Below are 17,416 nucleotides of genomic sequence, written 5' to 3' on the forward strand. Positions count from 1 at the left end.
AGCAGGTGGATCTGGGATTGGTCTCATTTGTTGTTTCTAATTAATGGCCAATCCCAGCCCAGCTTTCCAGACTGTCTCGGTCAGACACAAACCTTTGTTGTTCATTCCTTTTCTATTCTTAGCTAAATCTTCTGATGAAATCCTTTCTTCTATTCTTTTAGTATAGTTTTAATATATTATACAACATAAAATAATAAACCAAACCTTCTGAAACATAGAGTCAAGATTCTCATCTCTTCCCTCATCCCGGGACCGCTGTGAATGATGCAGCAAGGACCAGCACAGGGAGAGCCAGGGCTGAGAACAGCCCCCTGCAGGAAGCACAGCAAGGGTGATGCTGGCTGGAGACCTGAGAGGGGTTAAGGAACATGACCCCTGTTAGGGCCAGGGAAAGGGAAAAGGAGGCACCAGGTGGTACAGCCTGCCCAGGGAGGTGACAGGAGGTGTGACGGTGTTCCCAGGGGTCCCAGGATGAGGGAAGAGATGAGAGTCTTGACTTTATGTTTTAGAAGGCTTGATTTAATATTTTATCATATATATTATATTAAAACTATACTAAAAGAACAGAAGAAAGGATTTAATCAGAAAGCTGTCTAAGAATAAGAAAGGAATGAATAACAAAGGTTTGTCTCTGACCGAGACAGTCTGGACAGCTGGGCTGGGATTGGCCATTATTAGAAACAACCAGATGAGAACAATCCCAGCCCCACCTGCTGCATCCCACAGCAGCAGAGAATCATTGTTTACACTTTGTTCCTGAGGCCTCTCACCTTCTCAGGAGGGAAAAATCCTAAGGATTTTTCACAGAACATGTTGGTGACAAGGAGGAACCTGGGCATGTCCTGAGCAATGACAGCCACCACTGCAGTGATACAGCCAAAGTGCTCTGAGCTCCTGCCAGGTGACACCCTCAACTCACTGCCCCTTTCCCCAGCTGGATATTTGTCCCTGGATATTTGTCCCAATTCTTTAACCACAGGAAAGGCATCCTGTGGTGTACCCTCATGAGCCAGTAATGGGATTTCATTAGATTAAATAACTCCAGTGAACCCCAGAGACCAACAGCACTTTAAACACGGAGCTCAGAGTTAGAATTCCTGTTATTTAGCATTGATTAGATTACAGGGCAAATCCAATTTCTCCCTAACCAGATGCTGGCTATGATTTGCCTGGTGGGAGATGTTAAGGAGGGCATTCCTGGAAATCTCTGCAGAGGGAAGGGCCCGTGGCTGAGTCAGCAATGCCAGGGTGACCCAAGGCTTGTGCCTGACACTCCTTCTGCAGAGCAGGGCTCAGGGGGTATCCCCACTGTCCCTGCCCTCACTTTGCTCCAAAGCTGGGGGTGCAGGTAGATCTGTTGGTTCACCATCCCCTGCAGCAGGAGCATCACCAGGAGATGTGCCCCATCACCACAGCCCTGCCCCAGCTGAGCTGCTGATCACTCCCCAAAGCTCCCTCCTGACTCTTTCCCCCCAGAGTACCAAGGCTGGGGCTGCCAGCAAGGGATGTGCCTGGAGCCTCTGGCACTGCCCAGCACTGGTGCTGCAGGGGAGGAGAGCAGGACAGCGCCCAGGTCCCTTCCTCCTCTCCAGGATCCTGCTGGAATCTCTTTTACAGCTCTGGGCTGGGAGTGGGCTGGAAAAAGCTGGTCAGGGCAGGGGTGAGATCATCTCGGGGTTCCACTGCCTCATCTGGAGGTGTGGCAGGTGCCCTCTCCCTGAGGACAGCACGGGGATGGGACGGTGTCAGTGCACAGGGCACTCTCCTTGCTGTGGGTGCCATCTGCTCAATGCCTGCCTTGGCACATCAGCCAGGACAGAGCTTCCTTCCCCTCTGCTGGAACCCTGGGTGCTGAGAATTTTAAACTTCCTCTGCTGACCCACAGGAGAGCACTGCATTTGACCTGGGGCTGTGGAGAAGGCTTCCAAAATCGGTTAATAACACTGGGTGTGGAGTTGGTTAGAAGTGTGTGATCTCACAGGGTGAAATCCTGAAATTCCAACACCCCTGGACATCTTGGCTGACAGAATTTGCAGGGAATGCCCTGATGAAGGAAGGAATGATGCATCTGACTCCATCTTATCAGAAGGCTAATTAATTACTTTATTATACTATATTATTCTATACTATATTACATTATATTACATTGCATCTAAACTGAATCTGCCAAGCACTCAACCCTGCACAAAACTGCACTGCACTGAGGGCTAATTAATAACTTTATCAGAAGGCTAATTACTTTATTATACTGTATTATTCTATACTGTATTACACTGTATTACATTACATCTAAGCTGAATCTGCCAAGCACTCAGCCCTGCAGACCCTGCTCTGAAACTCGTGACTGTCAGCCCACAGTCCCAACACACACACACAGACAAACAAAACACCATCACTGTGGGCAAGCAATCTCCACATTGCATTCTGCTTTGGCACAAACACAGGCACAGCAAATGGTAAGAATTGTTTTTCCTTTCTCTGAGGTTCAGGGAATGTGAATCCCAGAAAAATTCTTGGGAAGAATTGTGCCTTGCTTTTCTCTGTGAAGAGAAATGTGGTGACATTGGCTGATGCATCTCTGGAAGCTGAGGGGGTCAGACAGCCCCTAAATGCATCCCCCACAGCCTGACTGCAGGGATGGCAGCACCAAGAATGGGGACACACCCAGGCATCAGCTGTGACCAGGGGTTTGCTGGAACTCAGGACATCCCTCTGGCTGTCCTGGAGTGCCCAAACCCCTGCCAGGGGGCTCACAGACCCTGGCACAGAGCCCAAGACCCCTGTGCCTTTGATTATGACCTTGGAAAAAATTACCAACCTTACATGAGGATCTGCAAGCCACGAAAGTCTAAGTAGAATAATAATTAGTTTGTCACAGGGTGAAAAATAGATTTTTGGGGTTTTTAGAATGGGGGTTCAGGAGGCAAGGTGGAGGAATCTGAGTGTGTCCTGTCCTTCTTCTTCTTCTTGGCCTTCATCTTCTGGGTGATGGTGGCACTTTTGGATTGGTTTAGAGTAGCAGCTCAGTGTCTAACACAGGTGATGGGTATTGGGAAGTTGTGGTAAATATTGTACAGGTAGTTTTTAGTATAAAAAGATAACACTGTCCTGGGGGCTGTCAGAGTGCCTCTGTCTGACCTGCTGAATGGACCTCAGCTGGACAGAGAAAGAATTTTATAGGTAAGAAACAATAAGGAACCTTGAGAATGAGAACTGAAGAGCTCTGACTCCTTCTTCAACAGCTGGGCTGGGAAAAGAGACTTGGTGACACAGCTCGGGGTCACTGTGAGCAGCAGAGATCCCGAGATGCTGCCACTGTGCCAAAGAGCCCCAGTGCAGTCAGGGAGCTGGAGCAGATGAAGCTGCAAACTCCATCCCAAAAGGCAGAGCTCACAGCTCACTGACCCCGTCACATCACACCACGGGGACAGCAGGTCCCTGGGATGTGACAGGGGGCCACGACCCCCCGTGCAGGCAGGGCAGAGCTCAGGCTGTCCCACAGCAAACAAAGCAGCCCTGGTGCTGGGGCCGCCCGGGGCTGACCCCACCGGGGCACTGGGCATGGTCAAACTCAATTAACTCTCTGTTAATTCTCTGTGCAGCATCTGGGTCAGCCTGGGAGCCCCTCCCTGCCCCAGCCTCTCCAACTGGCCTGCTGAATTCCTTAGGAGGCTGTTCCAGGGGAGGTACAGGTTGGATATTAGGAGGAAATTTGTCACTGAGAGAATAATAAAGTGCTGGAATGCTCTTCCTAGGGAGGTGGTGGAATCACCATCTCTGGATGGGTTTAAAAAAGCCTGGACATGGCACTGGGTGCTAGAGTCTGGTTGAGGTGTTAGAGCAGGGGTTGGACTCGATGATCTCAGAGGTCTCTTCCAAGCTCATTGTTCTGTGGTTCTGTGTGGGAGGGAGGGTGGTGAGTCAGGAGCAGGCAGAGCAGCATCACGGCTGGTGACAAAGGCAGCTCTGGGTGCTGTGCTGGGCTGCTCAGGGATCACACCCTGGGCATGTAAAAACAAGATTTCAGCTCAGTGTGACTCCCTTGTGCCAGCCTCTGAGCACCTCCTGTGTCTGCCTGTGGTCAGAGCAAGCACAGCCCAGGGATGGCAAGGCAGGAGGGACAGCTCATGGTGTTCACTGCCTGCAGGACACCCAGCCCCAAGCCCTCCCAGCTGCACCTTCAGCAACGAGCTCAGCTTTGTGTGTTCACCAGGCCCTTGCTCACCACCAGCCAGCTGAGTGTGGGCCAAAACCTCCTCAGCTGCTCTGGACACGACTCAGAAGATGCTGTCCCAGCCATGGCAATGCCCATGCTGGCCCCTGCACCTCCATCTCTGCAGGTGCCCAACAAAATCCCACCCCTGGTCCTAAGGAGGCTCCAACAGAGCAGCTGGACAAGAAACATTTGGTGTTCTGTGGGACACACAGTGACTCTCATTCACACCCACCCATGGATTGTTTTGGGGGTTTTGTGCCTGCTCAGAAACATCTGGCCACCCTAAAACCCTGGCAATTTTGCACAGGGCACAGGAGCTGGGCTAAAGACCTCCAGGCAGCACAGGAGCTGACAGGGAGCAGGGGTTTGAGGGTCATTTCTTCCCAAATTCCCCAGACCATGGTGCAAAGTGGTGGAAATGCTCCTTCTTTGCTACCAACTGGAAAATCCCTCCCTGCACAGCAGCTGGGTTTTTAACCAAACAACACTGTGGCATTCACATTCTCTGGAAAAATCCCAGGATTTTTCTCCTGGGAAGCTGAGAAGCCTCAGAGAAAAGGAAACAATTCTTCTCGCATTTGCTTCTCCTGTGCTGTGCCCATGTGGAATGTGTTTGGGGATTGTTCACCCACAGGTGATTGTTCCATTGGATTTCTGGTGTGAATTATTTTGACTTAATGACCAGTCAGGGCCAGGCTGTCAGGACTTTGGAAAGAGTCAGGAGTTTTCATTATTATCTTCTTAGCATTCAGTAAGGATCCTTTATTGTGGGAATCCATAAAATCAGTGGGGTTTGGGAAAGCTGCAAAAGGCCTCAGAAACAGCAGAGCTGTGGTTAGAGCTGAGCAGGAGCCATGAGATTGGTCAGCAGGAAAATTATGTAAGAAGTAGAAAAGTAAGGACAGATAGAACAATGGTCTGTGTAATAACTTCCTAAGCAGAAAAGTTCATCTGGTGAGATATTGGGAAGTTCTAAGTTAATACTGGAGCTCTGTGCATTGTGTTTAAGGCCCACAAGCAGGTATTGTATTTGAAATAAGCCAGCATTGTTTAACCAAAGGTACCTGTGCTTGCAGTGGTTGGATGGAACTACTGACAATGTGCTTTTGCTTTGTGTGATTGCTCAAAAAGCTTTTAAAGTGAGTTGTGACATTGAGTTCTTAGTCTGGGATGTGAGCTGCTGGCATCTTCTCATTGCCATACCCATGGAATGAGACTGATGCTGGAAAATAAACCAGCTCAAGGCACGTTCCCAGCAGTGCTGTCCCAGTTCTGATTTGTACAGAGACCCCAGCCAAGGGTACTTTCTGTGTTCTTTAGTACAGTTTAGTACAGCATTCTTTAATATATTCTAGTGTCATAAAATAAATAAATTAGCTTCTGAGGACATGGAGTCAGATTCATCATTCCTTCCTTCCTCATCTGGGGGCAACACAAACACAAACCAGCACCAACCCCGTTTCCCCTGCAGTAACAGCTGTGGGAAGATGAGGCTCCCTGGGTCACCCTGGGAGCCACAAGCTCTTTCCTGTGCCAGCAGCAGGAGCAGACCCTGGGTCCCCCCAGGTAAGAGTTGGCAGCTCCCTCAGCTGGACTTTGCTTCTGGTCCATCACACTGAGCAGCTCCTGGTGCACTGCTCTTTGCCAAGCAATTCCAGGGTGCTTTTTAAACTCTTTGAGCTAAAATCCTCCCAATGTGGCAGCCAATTTCACAGCTTCCTCTCACACTGTTTGAGAAAGTCTCTAATTCTGCTTCTCTCCAGCCTGTTGCTGATAGGACAGATGGAGACATGAGAGGGGGAGGAGGGACAGCCACTGCCTCAGAAAGCACCCCCTGAAACCTCCTCCAGAGGCTGCTGGAGCCAAGGAATGACCTCGGAAAGCCAGGGCTCCCCAAGCCCTGCTCAGGGGGTGGCTGTGCCAGCTGTCAACCCCAGCCCCAGCTCTGCATGTCACTGCCTGTGCTCTGCTTGCTGCAGGCACTGAGGTTTCCCTTTTGTGTTTTTATCCTCCTTTGGAGGTGATGAAGGCTGTGACAACCTTTGCCACACACGCACAAGAATGCTGAACGCCAGGCAAACATCGAAGGGCAAATATTCATATTCACCCAGCAGAGTTCAGCAGTGCAGGAGGACGGGGTAATTGTGCAATATTCCCTTTGTGCCTTGCTGTGACACGCAGCTCTGCATGCAGAAAAACCCAGCCTGGCTTCCAGAACAGCCCTCTCTGAGCAGTCAGAGGCAGGGCACCCCCAGCCCTGTGGTGAGCAGCTCCATGGGCAGGGAACAAAGGCAGCTGGAGCCAGCTGAAAGGGCAGAGCTCAATTTTAGGGGCACAGACCAGGATTAGCAGAGATGGAAGTCAGCCCAGACATGAGGATTAGCACCCTCAGCCCTCGTGAGAGGTGTCAGGGGAACTTTTCCTGCTTTCAGCACAAGCAGCAGGTTGAGGAGCAGCCTGGAGGACGTGGCTGGTGCCAAGGGGAGCTCAGCACACACTGAACACCTGTGGTACTTACATGTTTTTAAAAAATTTTTTTGTTTAGAATTCTTTTTTCTGGGAAGCTGAGAAAAAGAAAATAATTTTTATTTTATTTTGGGTTTTTTGTGTTTTGTTTATGTGTGGAATGTGATTGTTTATTTACAAGTGATTGTTTTATTAAATTTTAGTGTGAGTTGTTTTGCTTTATAAATTAATTAATTAGTGTGTTGAGACTCTAGAAAGAGTAATGAGTTTTTATTATTATTTTTTAGTATCTAGTAAGTACTTTTTCCATTTTTTAGTATAATATAGTTTAGTATTTTTTAATATAGTATTATAAAAATAATAAATTAACCTTCTGAGAAGATGGAGTCAGACTCATCATTCCTTCCTTCATCAGGGCATCCCTGCAAATACAACAAGGCACCTCCTGGGCACATCTCCAGCCTTTCACTCACTGACTGAGCTGGAGGAGTCAGGACACAGAGCACCACCCAGATGGGAAATCCAGATGTTCCCTCACTTCTTCTACAGAGCCAAGGCTTGGGATTTCTCTCTGTAATCAGCTTCCCAAACAGTCCAGCTCAGAGTGTGCCAAAGTGTGTAATTAATGACAAAAGATGCTCCGTGACACAAGACAAATTGATGAAGGCAGAAGTGAAATGGTAAGGAAAAAATGCAACCCTGAGAGTTGAAAGCTGCAGATATGAACACACAGAGCCACACATGGAAAAACACAGGAGGCACAATTATTGATCTGGTGATCCTCCAGAAAAGGCTCCCCCAGACAGCTTGGTTTATGGGAGGGAGCCCTCTTCCAACAGGCAATGGCAGAACAAATCAGCCTGGCTTTTTGCAATTTTCAACAAAAAAAAAAAGACCCCGCTGGAGAGAGAAATAAATAATTAACTGGATAAATAGCCAGCTTCCCATGGTGATGCTGCACTTGAACCTGAACATCTCTCCCCAGGGGACGATGTGAGAAGGGTGGCTGTGGATGGAAGTGATCCAGCTGTTGACAGCCCAGCTTGCAGCCACCAGCTGTGCTCGGGACCTGGAGACAAGGGATAGAGCTGGGAGCCAGGCAGGTCCCACTGAAGCTGCAGGAGTTGGGTGCAGGAAAGGTCTCCAGATGCCTGGAATCACCCCAGGGGGATTTCCTTATGTGACACTCGGGCACAGCTGCTCAGCCATGGGGAAAACAACCACAGGAGGCTTCCAAAGTTCCTCCTCCATCTCCCACCAGAGACATACCCAGCAGCCTGGGGGGTGTGAGCAGGGATCTTCAAATCCTGCAACAGATGGTGCTGCAGGAGAAAGAGCACATAACGAGGCTCCTCACTTCCAGGAAGCAAGAAGGATGGCCCTGCCATGCATGAAGGGAACCAGCAATTTCTTCTGCTGAAAGATTTCCTGCTGCAGAATCCCATGATTCAAGGGAAGAAATGCCAGGAATAGTTCACTTCCTCGAGCAGCTCTATTTATCCCCTGGCTGTGGGCACCCTCCTGCTCCTGGCACAGGGCTCAGGTGGGTGTGGAGCTGAACATGTTGAAGCCCAAACCATGAAAAAAGTGAATTTCCCAGGAGGTGGGCTATGCAGGAGAAAGGCAGGAACGCTGTCACAACCCCTGGGATGAGCCCAGGCCTTGCATGAACACCCCCACTGCCCCACCTGGGGCTTTGGCACGGGGGCAGAGCCCAGTTCCAACCCCAGCAGCCCAAATCTAACTGACCTAACTCACTGCCCTCCCACACTACCTGCACATAAGGAGAATTTCCAAAGATTTATGGCCACAACACCCTGCCCCTGATGCCCCTCTCCAGCATCTGCTGTTTCCCTGTGAAAGCAGTTTGGGTTACCTCAGAATTCCCCAGGGGAAAACCATCATTAGCAGCTCAGGAATTTCAGTGTCTGCCTCACCCAGGGGGCTCATGGGGGGCTGTTCTCAGGTTTTCTGATCCCTGCTTGTTTGCCCTGAACTCTCTGGAAGTGCACCAGCTCCCTTCCCCCTCCCCAGACCTCACTGCTCCTATTCTAAACTTCAAAAGGTGAAATCCAAGCTGGGCTGTGGTGAAGACATCCTGGTGGGGATGGCGTGGCCAGGGCATGGCCCTGGCTCCCAGACTCCAGGGAAGGAGCCCCAGGAGCCCCCCCAAGGCAGCAGGACAGGCAATGAGCACAGCTGGAGGCTCACAAAGTCCAACCAGAGTGGCTAAAGCAGGTGAATCTGCTGCTTCTCCGAAGTTTATCCCAATTTTTGCCATAAATGAGCTCTTCTTTATGAGCCTTCTGCTGCTCTCCATGAGAGCTGGCTCTGAGAATTTTGCTGACAACTTCTTGGACAGCCAAGGCCATGTTTTCCCAATTGCTCAGCACCAGCAGACAGGGCCAGGGCAGCTCTGTTTGCAAACATCTCGGGCAGAGGCAGAGCCACAGGGGGGTGAGGAAGGTGCTGCTCTCTCCAGGACCGGGGTGTGAAGCAGGACTGAAGAGGAGGATGGGCTGCAGACTTCTGACAGTCCCCTGTTCAGACCACAGCATCTGGAGAGAGGAGTCCAGAAAAATCTGCAGGATTTATTTTGGTGCTTTCTGATAGGAATGTGGTTGACTTCTCCTAATAAGCCAAGTCAAGAGCTCGCTCCATCATCAGGAACAGACACAATCCCCAGATATGAACTCCTCCATTAACACAAAACAGGAGGGATGTGTAGAGACACAAAATGCTTGAAAAAACCACCAAAACCCAATAAAAACCTTTGGGGTCTGTTTAAGGAGTAAGAGGGGAAAGAGCCCAGCCCCAGCTCTCTGAAGGAGTGTCTGTACAGTGCCATCCCTGGGGGTGCAAGGGCACAGCCAGCCAAAGCTGTGCCAAGGCTGCAGCTGCTCTGCCAGCAGCTCTGGGTAGCATTTAACCCTTCAGAACCCCTGTGACTCCTGGTGTCTGTGCTGCAGAGAGCTGTCCCACCACAGCCCTGCTGCCTCCACCCTGCAGCCCAGGGCACTGACTCCCCCTTTAGCCCTGGGCAAACTGAGGCACACCACCACATCTCCCAGACTTCCAAACAGATCTCTGCTGGAAATCCTTGGAGTATCCAAGTCCAGGCAGTGGCAGAACACATGAGCACCAGTTAGTGTCTTATACAAACTCAACAACTCCAGTCCTGATTTCCCCAGCACTTCCAGCTCCTTTCCCCAGCAAAGAAAGGTTCAGCCACCCACAGACCCTCCTCATCCTCCATCTGCAGGGACTCCTTGCCCAGGAGACCCAGCCAGCACAGGCTCTCTCCATGTCTGTGCCAGGCTCAGCCCATCTCCATCTGCTGTTTACACTGAATTAGCTGCACTTTGGGGCCACAACCACCTTTTGTTTCCTTTTTATACAGTACCTGGCCCTGCCAGCTCGCTTCAGGAGGTGTTTGATTACACAGCTAATAAATAAACAAGGACCTTGATCCTCTTCAGCATGGGGCTGTCCAAGGCTGCAATTTCCAGGGAAACTGCTTCAGGCTCGATGCTATTAGTGAGTCAAATGTGTTTGGGAGATGAGGTGTTCCCAGGACAAGGAGGTACTGCTAAACCAGCCCTTCCTACCTGCAGCAGGGAGTGGAAACCCCAGCCTGGTTTGCTGTCCAATGCCACAAGCCATGCCCTGAACACAGCCAGAGAGCTGGTGTTTCTTGCAGAAGGAAGGTGGGGAGATGATCCTTGCCAGGCAGCTGCTGCTACAGCACCTCCCTCACCCAGGGGGGTTTGCAGCAAGGGCTTTCCTCCTGAAGGCCACCCAGTCCTGCTCCATGGTCCATCCATTGTATTTACTGCCCTGATGTCCCCCCAAAATCATCCACACACTCCTCCCCTCCCTCCCACACTTATTCACTCACAGAATGCTCTGCTGGATGAAGAGACCTGAAAAGCCCTGTCCCAGGAGCAGCCTGACTCCTCCATCCCCAGGGCTCTGATTTCACCCTGGCTCCAGGCACAGAGGATGGGACACAGCTCCAGGTGGGATGCAGCTGCTCACAGCTGCTGGGAGCATCTCCCCTCCCAAAAATCCTCTTTTTCTCCATCTCAGACCTCTTCAGCATCTGAGATATTCTCTGTTCCTGCTGGGAGCATCTCCCCTCCCAAAAATCCTCTTTTTCTCCATCTCAGATCTCTTCAGCACCTGAGATGTTCTCTGTTCCCTTTGACTCAGAAATATCATTGCCTAGATTACAAAGAAGCAAAAAAAAAAAAAAAAAAAAAAACTAACACAAAAACCTGGGAAAAAAAATCCCTAGAGGACATTAATTAGGAGCCAGAACTCCATAGCTCTGGAAGCATCGAGGAGGAGAGATATTTAAACTCCCAACCTGACGGAGTAACTTTGAATTATCTTTCATCTTCCCCTGCGTCAGATGTAATCTAATGACATTAACTTGGCTTCACTCTAGTGAAAGTGGCATTGGTGCTTCAGAGGCAGGGAGATTAAAACATTTGAAATAAATGTTGCTGGGCTGAGTGACAGTATAATGGCATTCCAACAGGCAGCTCGATCAGTGCAGACTAACAAAAGATCAGAGGGAAGGAGCCACATTCACAGTATCACCCGCAAACACAGATATTCCCTTTTAATCCAGGCTTTTTTTTTTTCCACATGCCTGGCTCAGCCCCTGTTCTTGGGAGTTTTCCCCAGGCTGTGCAGCCGTTTTGGGGTGGGGGTTGGCAGTTGAACTCTATTAAAGCCCGTGCTCACCTGCTATTGAACTCTGCTGGCTCAATAGCCTTGTTCAGGGCTGCAGCAGCAAGCTCAGCACTCAAGTCAATGCCAGCATTGTGGGCTGCCCCCTCCCTCCTTTTGTCCCCACTGGATGAGGGGACTCAAACCCAAACCAGAAAAAGCTCCTTTGGGCACACAGCTGCCCTTGACATTCAGCCCACACGGAGGTGTCACACTCACCAAAGGAAATCCCACGGATGGTTTTTACCAAGTCAGCTTCTCCAGGGGACCAGGGGCTGCAGGAGCTCTGCTGTCACTCCGTTTGTTTCCTGGCTGATGTTTCCATGCACCCCAGCAGGTGACCTGCATGTCACCAAGGCTCACAGGTACACCTGGCTGGCTGCTCCAGGAGCATCACCCGCTGCTGCAGCCACAGCTCAGCCCTTCCCCCTGCTCACAGGGGCTGCTAGGGGAGCAGCTCTGGTATTCCCAGGGAAAATCAGGGCTCTCTCTCCTCACGGCCGAAACCCCAGAGCCACCCTGTCCCTGTGACAGCAGCATCAGCTACACGGGCTGGCTGCCTCTTCAGTCTCTGCAACAGCCACCAGCTTTTTGTTCCCTGGGCACTGCCTGCCTGTGCTGGCTTCCTGGGGCACTGAAAACAAACCCGAGTGTTTATACCTTGTAATGACCCTAAACCTGTTTAGTCTGACTGCTGGGAAACAGCAGCACACATGAAACCTAAGCCTCTGATACCAAAGATAAGGAATGGGGACCTCTGGCAAACATCTGGCCATTTCCCCAGCCCCGAACCCTCATCAAAGACCACAACAAAGCCTGCAGAGAGACAGGTAGGTTTGTAAATGAGCATTTGTGAGCGGTGACCAGCGTGCTGGCACCGCGGCTCTGCCATCCTGTGTTAGCAAAGATTACTCACACAAGCAAAGCCAGCAAGATTAGGTCTCAAAGGAATAATCCCACACAAAGAATTCACTGTACCTCAGCCTCCACAGAGCTAATAAAACAAAAAAAAAAAAAAAAAAAAAGATGAAACTCAACTCAGCACATCAAATACCAGAACAAACAAACTGCAGCAATTAAAGGGAGAGCTCATGTGCCAACTGCTAAAACATAATGATTACACAAACAGCGCACGGGGCAGCACGGCCAGGGAAAAAGAGCTGCAAGATCAAGACCAAACCTCTGGAAAATTATATCCCCGACACCAAGGGCTGCACTGAATGCCTGTGGCTCCTCCTCTGTCTAGGTCTGCACTCCTTGCTCAGGGACTGCTTCCAGAAGCAGGTCTATCCCACCGCCATCTGCTCCTCAAAGCTTCCAGAGCATCTTTGATAAATGAGCTTTTCTGCATATCCACCATAAATTTCAGTAGATGCCACCCCACAGCCATGTGTTTATTTTTCAAAGTCAAGACTTGATTAGAGTTCTTGAGGTTTTTTCAGATTCATTTTTAACGTTTCCTTTCTGCTACAGGGTCAGCATGTGGAAATTGGATAAGCACAGACTAAAAATACAATTTTGTAGACAGCTTCAGCCCACACAAAAGGAAATCTTTCTTCTCAAGAGAAGCCACACTTCACAGGCTGCAGGAACCCAGCGTGTTTCTGACACTGGCAGATACACAAGGAAGCTCATCCCTTCCACGTGTTAAGACTTTTACATAAACACTCGGACTGCCAGTACTACCCTACTCCACATTTCAATACTGTCACCACAAGCTGAGCCAAAATCCTCTTCTCTCTGCTAATAGCCGGGCTTTATGCGAAGGTAAAACAAACTCCAGGGGTACCCAAATCCTCTCCTGTTTGCTTGTTCATTCAAGAAAGCCACAAACACAAGACACACTTCGGGAGACATCAGTTTCACTCACACCCGAACCAAGCCCTCCTATGGGAATCTGCCGGCAGGACGCTCCTCTACGAACTTTAAAACACACAAAACCAACAAAAAAAGACCTGAACAGCTTCAGTGAGAACCCTCTCGGCATTAACGTTTACTGGCTTGTTTAACAAAACACTAATTCATTGGAAGAACCACCCGATCAACCCGTTGCTAGTATTTCAAAGGCAAGGTGAGCATGTGGGGTATGCTCCTGGAAGTAACAGTTTTGGTTAGTCACTAGTGGGATGCTGAAACATTTAGGTGGGAAATAAGGGGGTTTTGTCCACATTAACTACAGGAAAAGCAGTCCACACTGACTACAGGCTTCTGGCGGCTGCAGCGCTGGGCTGGGAGCTGCGAGAGGCGATGGGGAGGCAGCCGGGGCTCGGCTGAGAGTCAGCGGTCAGCCACAGGTTTTGCAAAGAGCTGCGGGAGTATAAAGATGTTGAGGGGCTTTGCTTCCCGTGGCAGGGTTTAGCTGTGCCTCAGCATCCCCGCGCAGCGCTCAGGCCAGCGGGGCACCCACCGCTTCTCCCTCTGTGCGTGTCACGGACCCCGCGGGCAGCAGATCCCGGGAGCGCCGGGGGACAGGAGGGTCCTGGGGCACGCAGGAATGGGGACAGCCCGGGAGGGGGATGAGGGGACAGGAGGGTCCTGGGGCACGCAGGAATGGGGACAGCCGGGACAGGGATGAGGGGACAGGAGGGTCCTGGGTCATTCTGGAATGGGGACAGCCCGGACAGGGATGCGGGGACAGGAGGGTCCTGGGGCACTCTGGAATGGGGACAGCCGGGAGAGGGATGTGGGGACAGGAGGGTCCTGGGTCATTCTGGAATGGGGACAGCCGGGACAGGGATGAGGGGACAGGAGGGTCCTGGGTCATTCTGGAATGGGGACAGCCGGGACAGGGATGAGGGGACAGGAGGGTCCTGGGGCACTCTGGAATGGGGACAGCCCGGACAGGGATGCGGAGACAGGAGGGTCCTGGGGCACTCCGGAATGGGGACAGCCGGGACAGGGATGCGGAGACAGGAGGGTCCTGGGGCACGAAGGAATGGGGACAGACAAGAGGGGGATGAGGAGACAGGATGGCTGGAGGATTTGGGAGCAGGCAAGAGCGGGGCTGCAGCGGGGAGTGCCGGAGAGACCCCGGGAACGCTGGGGGACAGGAGTGTCCTGGGGCACTCCAGAATGGGAACAGCCGGGAAAGGAGGGCTGGAGGATTTGGGAGCAGGGACGGAAGAACGGATGGAGCGAAGGGCTGGGGGGAAGAGTGCTCGATGAAATGAGGAACGAGCACGGGGCTGAGGAAAGGCTCGGCGGTGGTTTGGGAACGAGGACGGAGCTGCCGGGAGCGGCGGCCAGCGGGGGGCACTGGCGGCTCGGCCACGGCTGCATCCCCATCCCCATCCCCATCCCCATCCCTATCCCCGGCCGCGTCCCGCCGCCCGTGCCGTACCTGTACCAGGCGAGTCCCCGCTCGTAGTTGCGGTCGAAGAAGTGGGGCTCGGCACCGACGGCGCGCACGTCGGGGTGCACCCGCAGGAACTCCAGCAGCGCCCGCGTCCCCCCCTTCTTGACGCCGATGATGATGGCCTGCGGCAGCCGCTTGCTGCCCTCGCCCAGCAGCAGAGCCAGGGTGCCGGCCGTGCCCGCCCCGCCGCCCGAGCCGCCGGCACCTCGGCTCCCGCCGCCCCCGGCCGGCACCTCGGAGCCCGGCGCCGCCTCCTGCCGCCGCCGCCGCTGCTTCAGCCGCTGCAGGAGCCGCTTGCGCCGCGCCGCCGCCGCCTGCCAGGGGGGCAGCTCGGCCGAGCCGCCCAGGAACTCGCCGCCGCCGCCCTCGTCCTCCTCCGACGCGGCGCCGGCGGCGATGATGGGTCCGGGCAGCGTCTGGCAGCGGTCAGCCAGGCAGTAGAAGACGTAGAGGGACATGAGCAGGGAGCAGAGCATCACCAGGAACTTCTTGAAGATGCTGCGGGGCAGCGGCTCGGCGGCGGGGGCGGCCGCCGCGCTCACGGCCATGCTACCCCGAGAGGGCGGCGGGGCGCCCGGGCCATGCTCCTGCTCCGCGGCCGCCCCCCGGCGCGGCCCCTCCGCGCTGCGCTCCGCGGGGCCGGGGGGCTGCGCGCTGCCGCATCCCCGGCGCGGGGACCCCGCCTCGGCGGCGCTTCAGGGCGGCATCCCCCGCGGGGGACGGCGGGGCTGGCCTGGGGGAGCCGCTGCCGCTTCGGCGGGCTCGGCGGGGATGCAGTGGCGGGGCTCGACCAGGGGCTCCCACGTGCGGAGCCCGCCGCGGAAAACTTCGGCCGAGGCATCACCGGGAGCGGGGCGGAGCGCTGCCGGCGGCGGGGCCAATGGCGCGGCGGGGGCGGGGGGCAAAGCCGCCCCCGGAGCGGGCGGACCCGCTGGGAAGCCGCTCCTGAGCCCTTTAGGGGGCAGCGGGGGTGTCTGGGAGGCTGTGCCGGAGGATGCGGGGATGCTCCGGGGGATTCGGGAACCCCGCGGGAGGCCGTGCCGGGGGATGCGTGCGTGGCCCGGAGGCTGCTCCGGAGGCAGGGATGCCCCGGAGGCTGTTCCGGAGGCGGACGGGTGCAGGGATGCCCCGGAGGCTGCGCCGGGAGGTGCGGGGGTGCCCCAGAAGCTGTCGCGGAGGGTGCAGGGATGCCCTGAGTGTATCCCGCGGGGCAGGGAGGAAAGCTGGGAACTCTTTGCTAGTTTTCCCCTCGGTGCTGACGGGGACATCTTGCTGCCCACGGCAGCGTCTTTTGGCAGCCGAACCCCGCAGGACTTTTCTGTCCAGAACGTGCGGTGCGATGAGACCCTGGCGTTTGGCTGACCGCGCTGTCCACCTGCCTGTTCGGCCACTCAGATTTTGAGCTAACCCCCCCTGCATCCCTCCGGACCTGAGAACAAACTCCTGATGTGCCCACTAATCCGCTCTGACAGACACAAATACCTTTGCACGGAAGAACAGTCCCCCTAAAGCTCAGCAAAGCCACAGACGGGTTAAAAACACACTCACGGTATCACAACCAACAGTTCCACCGAGCTCCGTACTGAACACTGCACAGAAACACCCAAAATCAGGCTTTTCCCCCCTAATTTGCACAAGCTGCCCCTAGGCTGGCTGCAGAATCTGGCCCACGGTTGGTAAGAAATATCTACAAAAGCAACACGATATTGCTCTTGGAATTTGCTCTTCTCCTTTGAGAGTACATAAAATGTGGAAATAGCTCTCAGCTTCGTGGCTCGGCTGCCTGATTCTAAGGGCTTCGTTATTTCATTGCCTGTGGGAATGCCCTCTTAATTTGAAATGTTTGTCATAGATTATAGAATTTTCAAACAAACTCGCACATGAAACACTTGACTTAGGTCTTTTTTTTTTCCTCCTGTTTGCTGTGGACCTAGCCGAGGACTTAAACTTCAACTACTTGGAAATAAAGCTGGTGTATCCACAAATTATGCAATGAAAAGAGGGGAGAAAAATTGCACTGAATTATAATCAGCCATCTGCAGAGCTGGCTGGCTAATAAAAATGTGTTTCCAAATAGTAAACAGACCAAAATTAATAACAAATGCTATTTGCAGTGAATTATTACTCTACTAGATTTTGGTGTGCTGGGTGACTTCAAAATGCTGTAGTGTTTCAGGTATTTCAGTGCTCCAATATATAAACAGATTTACAAAATGCTGTAAGCAGGTTAGGCCACCAACACCTCTGGGCAACTGCTTACATCATTGGGAACCCAAATTCCTTTATAAATCTGTGCTCTGATCCAGCTCATTGAAGTCAATGAAAAGACTTTGCTGACATCAATGGGCTTTGGACTGGGCCCTGCAGAAGGGTAAAAGTGGTTTCACTTCTTGTTATTCTCATTATGATACTTTTTTACCTAGACACTTAGAACAGTGCTACACTTTCTGTTTGAAAAAAAAAAAAACAAAACAAAACAAAAAGGTCGTTTCAGATGGAGAAAAGGAGAAAAGTGAAATAGGTGTGAAAGAGCTTAGAGCATGTATCTGCTGGGATTGCCTTGCAAGACTTATGTTTGCAGCATTTTTCCTGGAAATATTTGTGTGAATCTCAGCTTTCCTTTAAAGAGTCACTAGCTGACT

General features: G+C 52.5%; 1 protein-coding gene across 1 annotated transcript in view; it reads right to left on the reverse strand.

Moving 5' to 3' along the window:
* Positions 1–15,322, reverse strand: part of HS3ST3A1 (heparan sulfate-glucosamine 3-sulfotransferase 3A1) — a 37,995-nt gene extending 22,673 nt beyond the window's left edge. Inside the window, exon 1 of the mRNA XM_050981409.1 lies at positions 14,760–15,322. Within this exon, the coding sequence (XP_050837366.1) occupies positions 14,760–15,322 (563 nt within the window). The remainder of the gene's footprint in view (positions 1–14,759) is intronic.
* Between the last annotated feature and the right edge of the window lie 2,094 nt (positions 15,323–17,416).

This window comes from Serinus canaria, chromosome 18 (assembly GCF_022539315.1).
Source record: "Serinus canaria isolate serCan28SL12 chromosome 18, serCan2020, whole genome shotgun sequence".
Lineage (NCBI taxonomy): Eukaryota > Metazoa > Chordata > Aves > Passeriformes > Fringillidae > Serinus > Serinus canaria.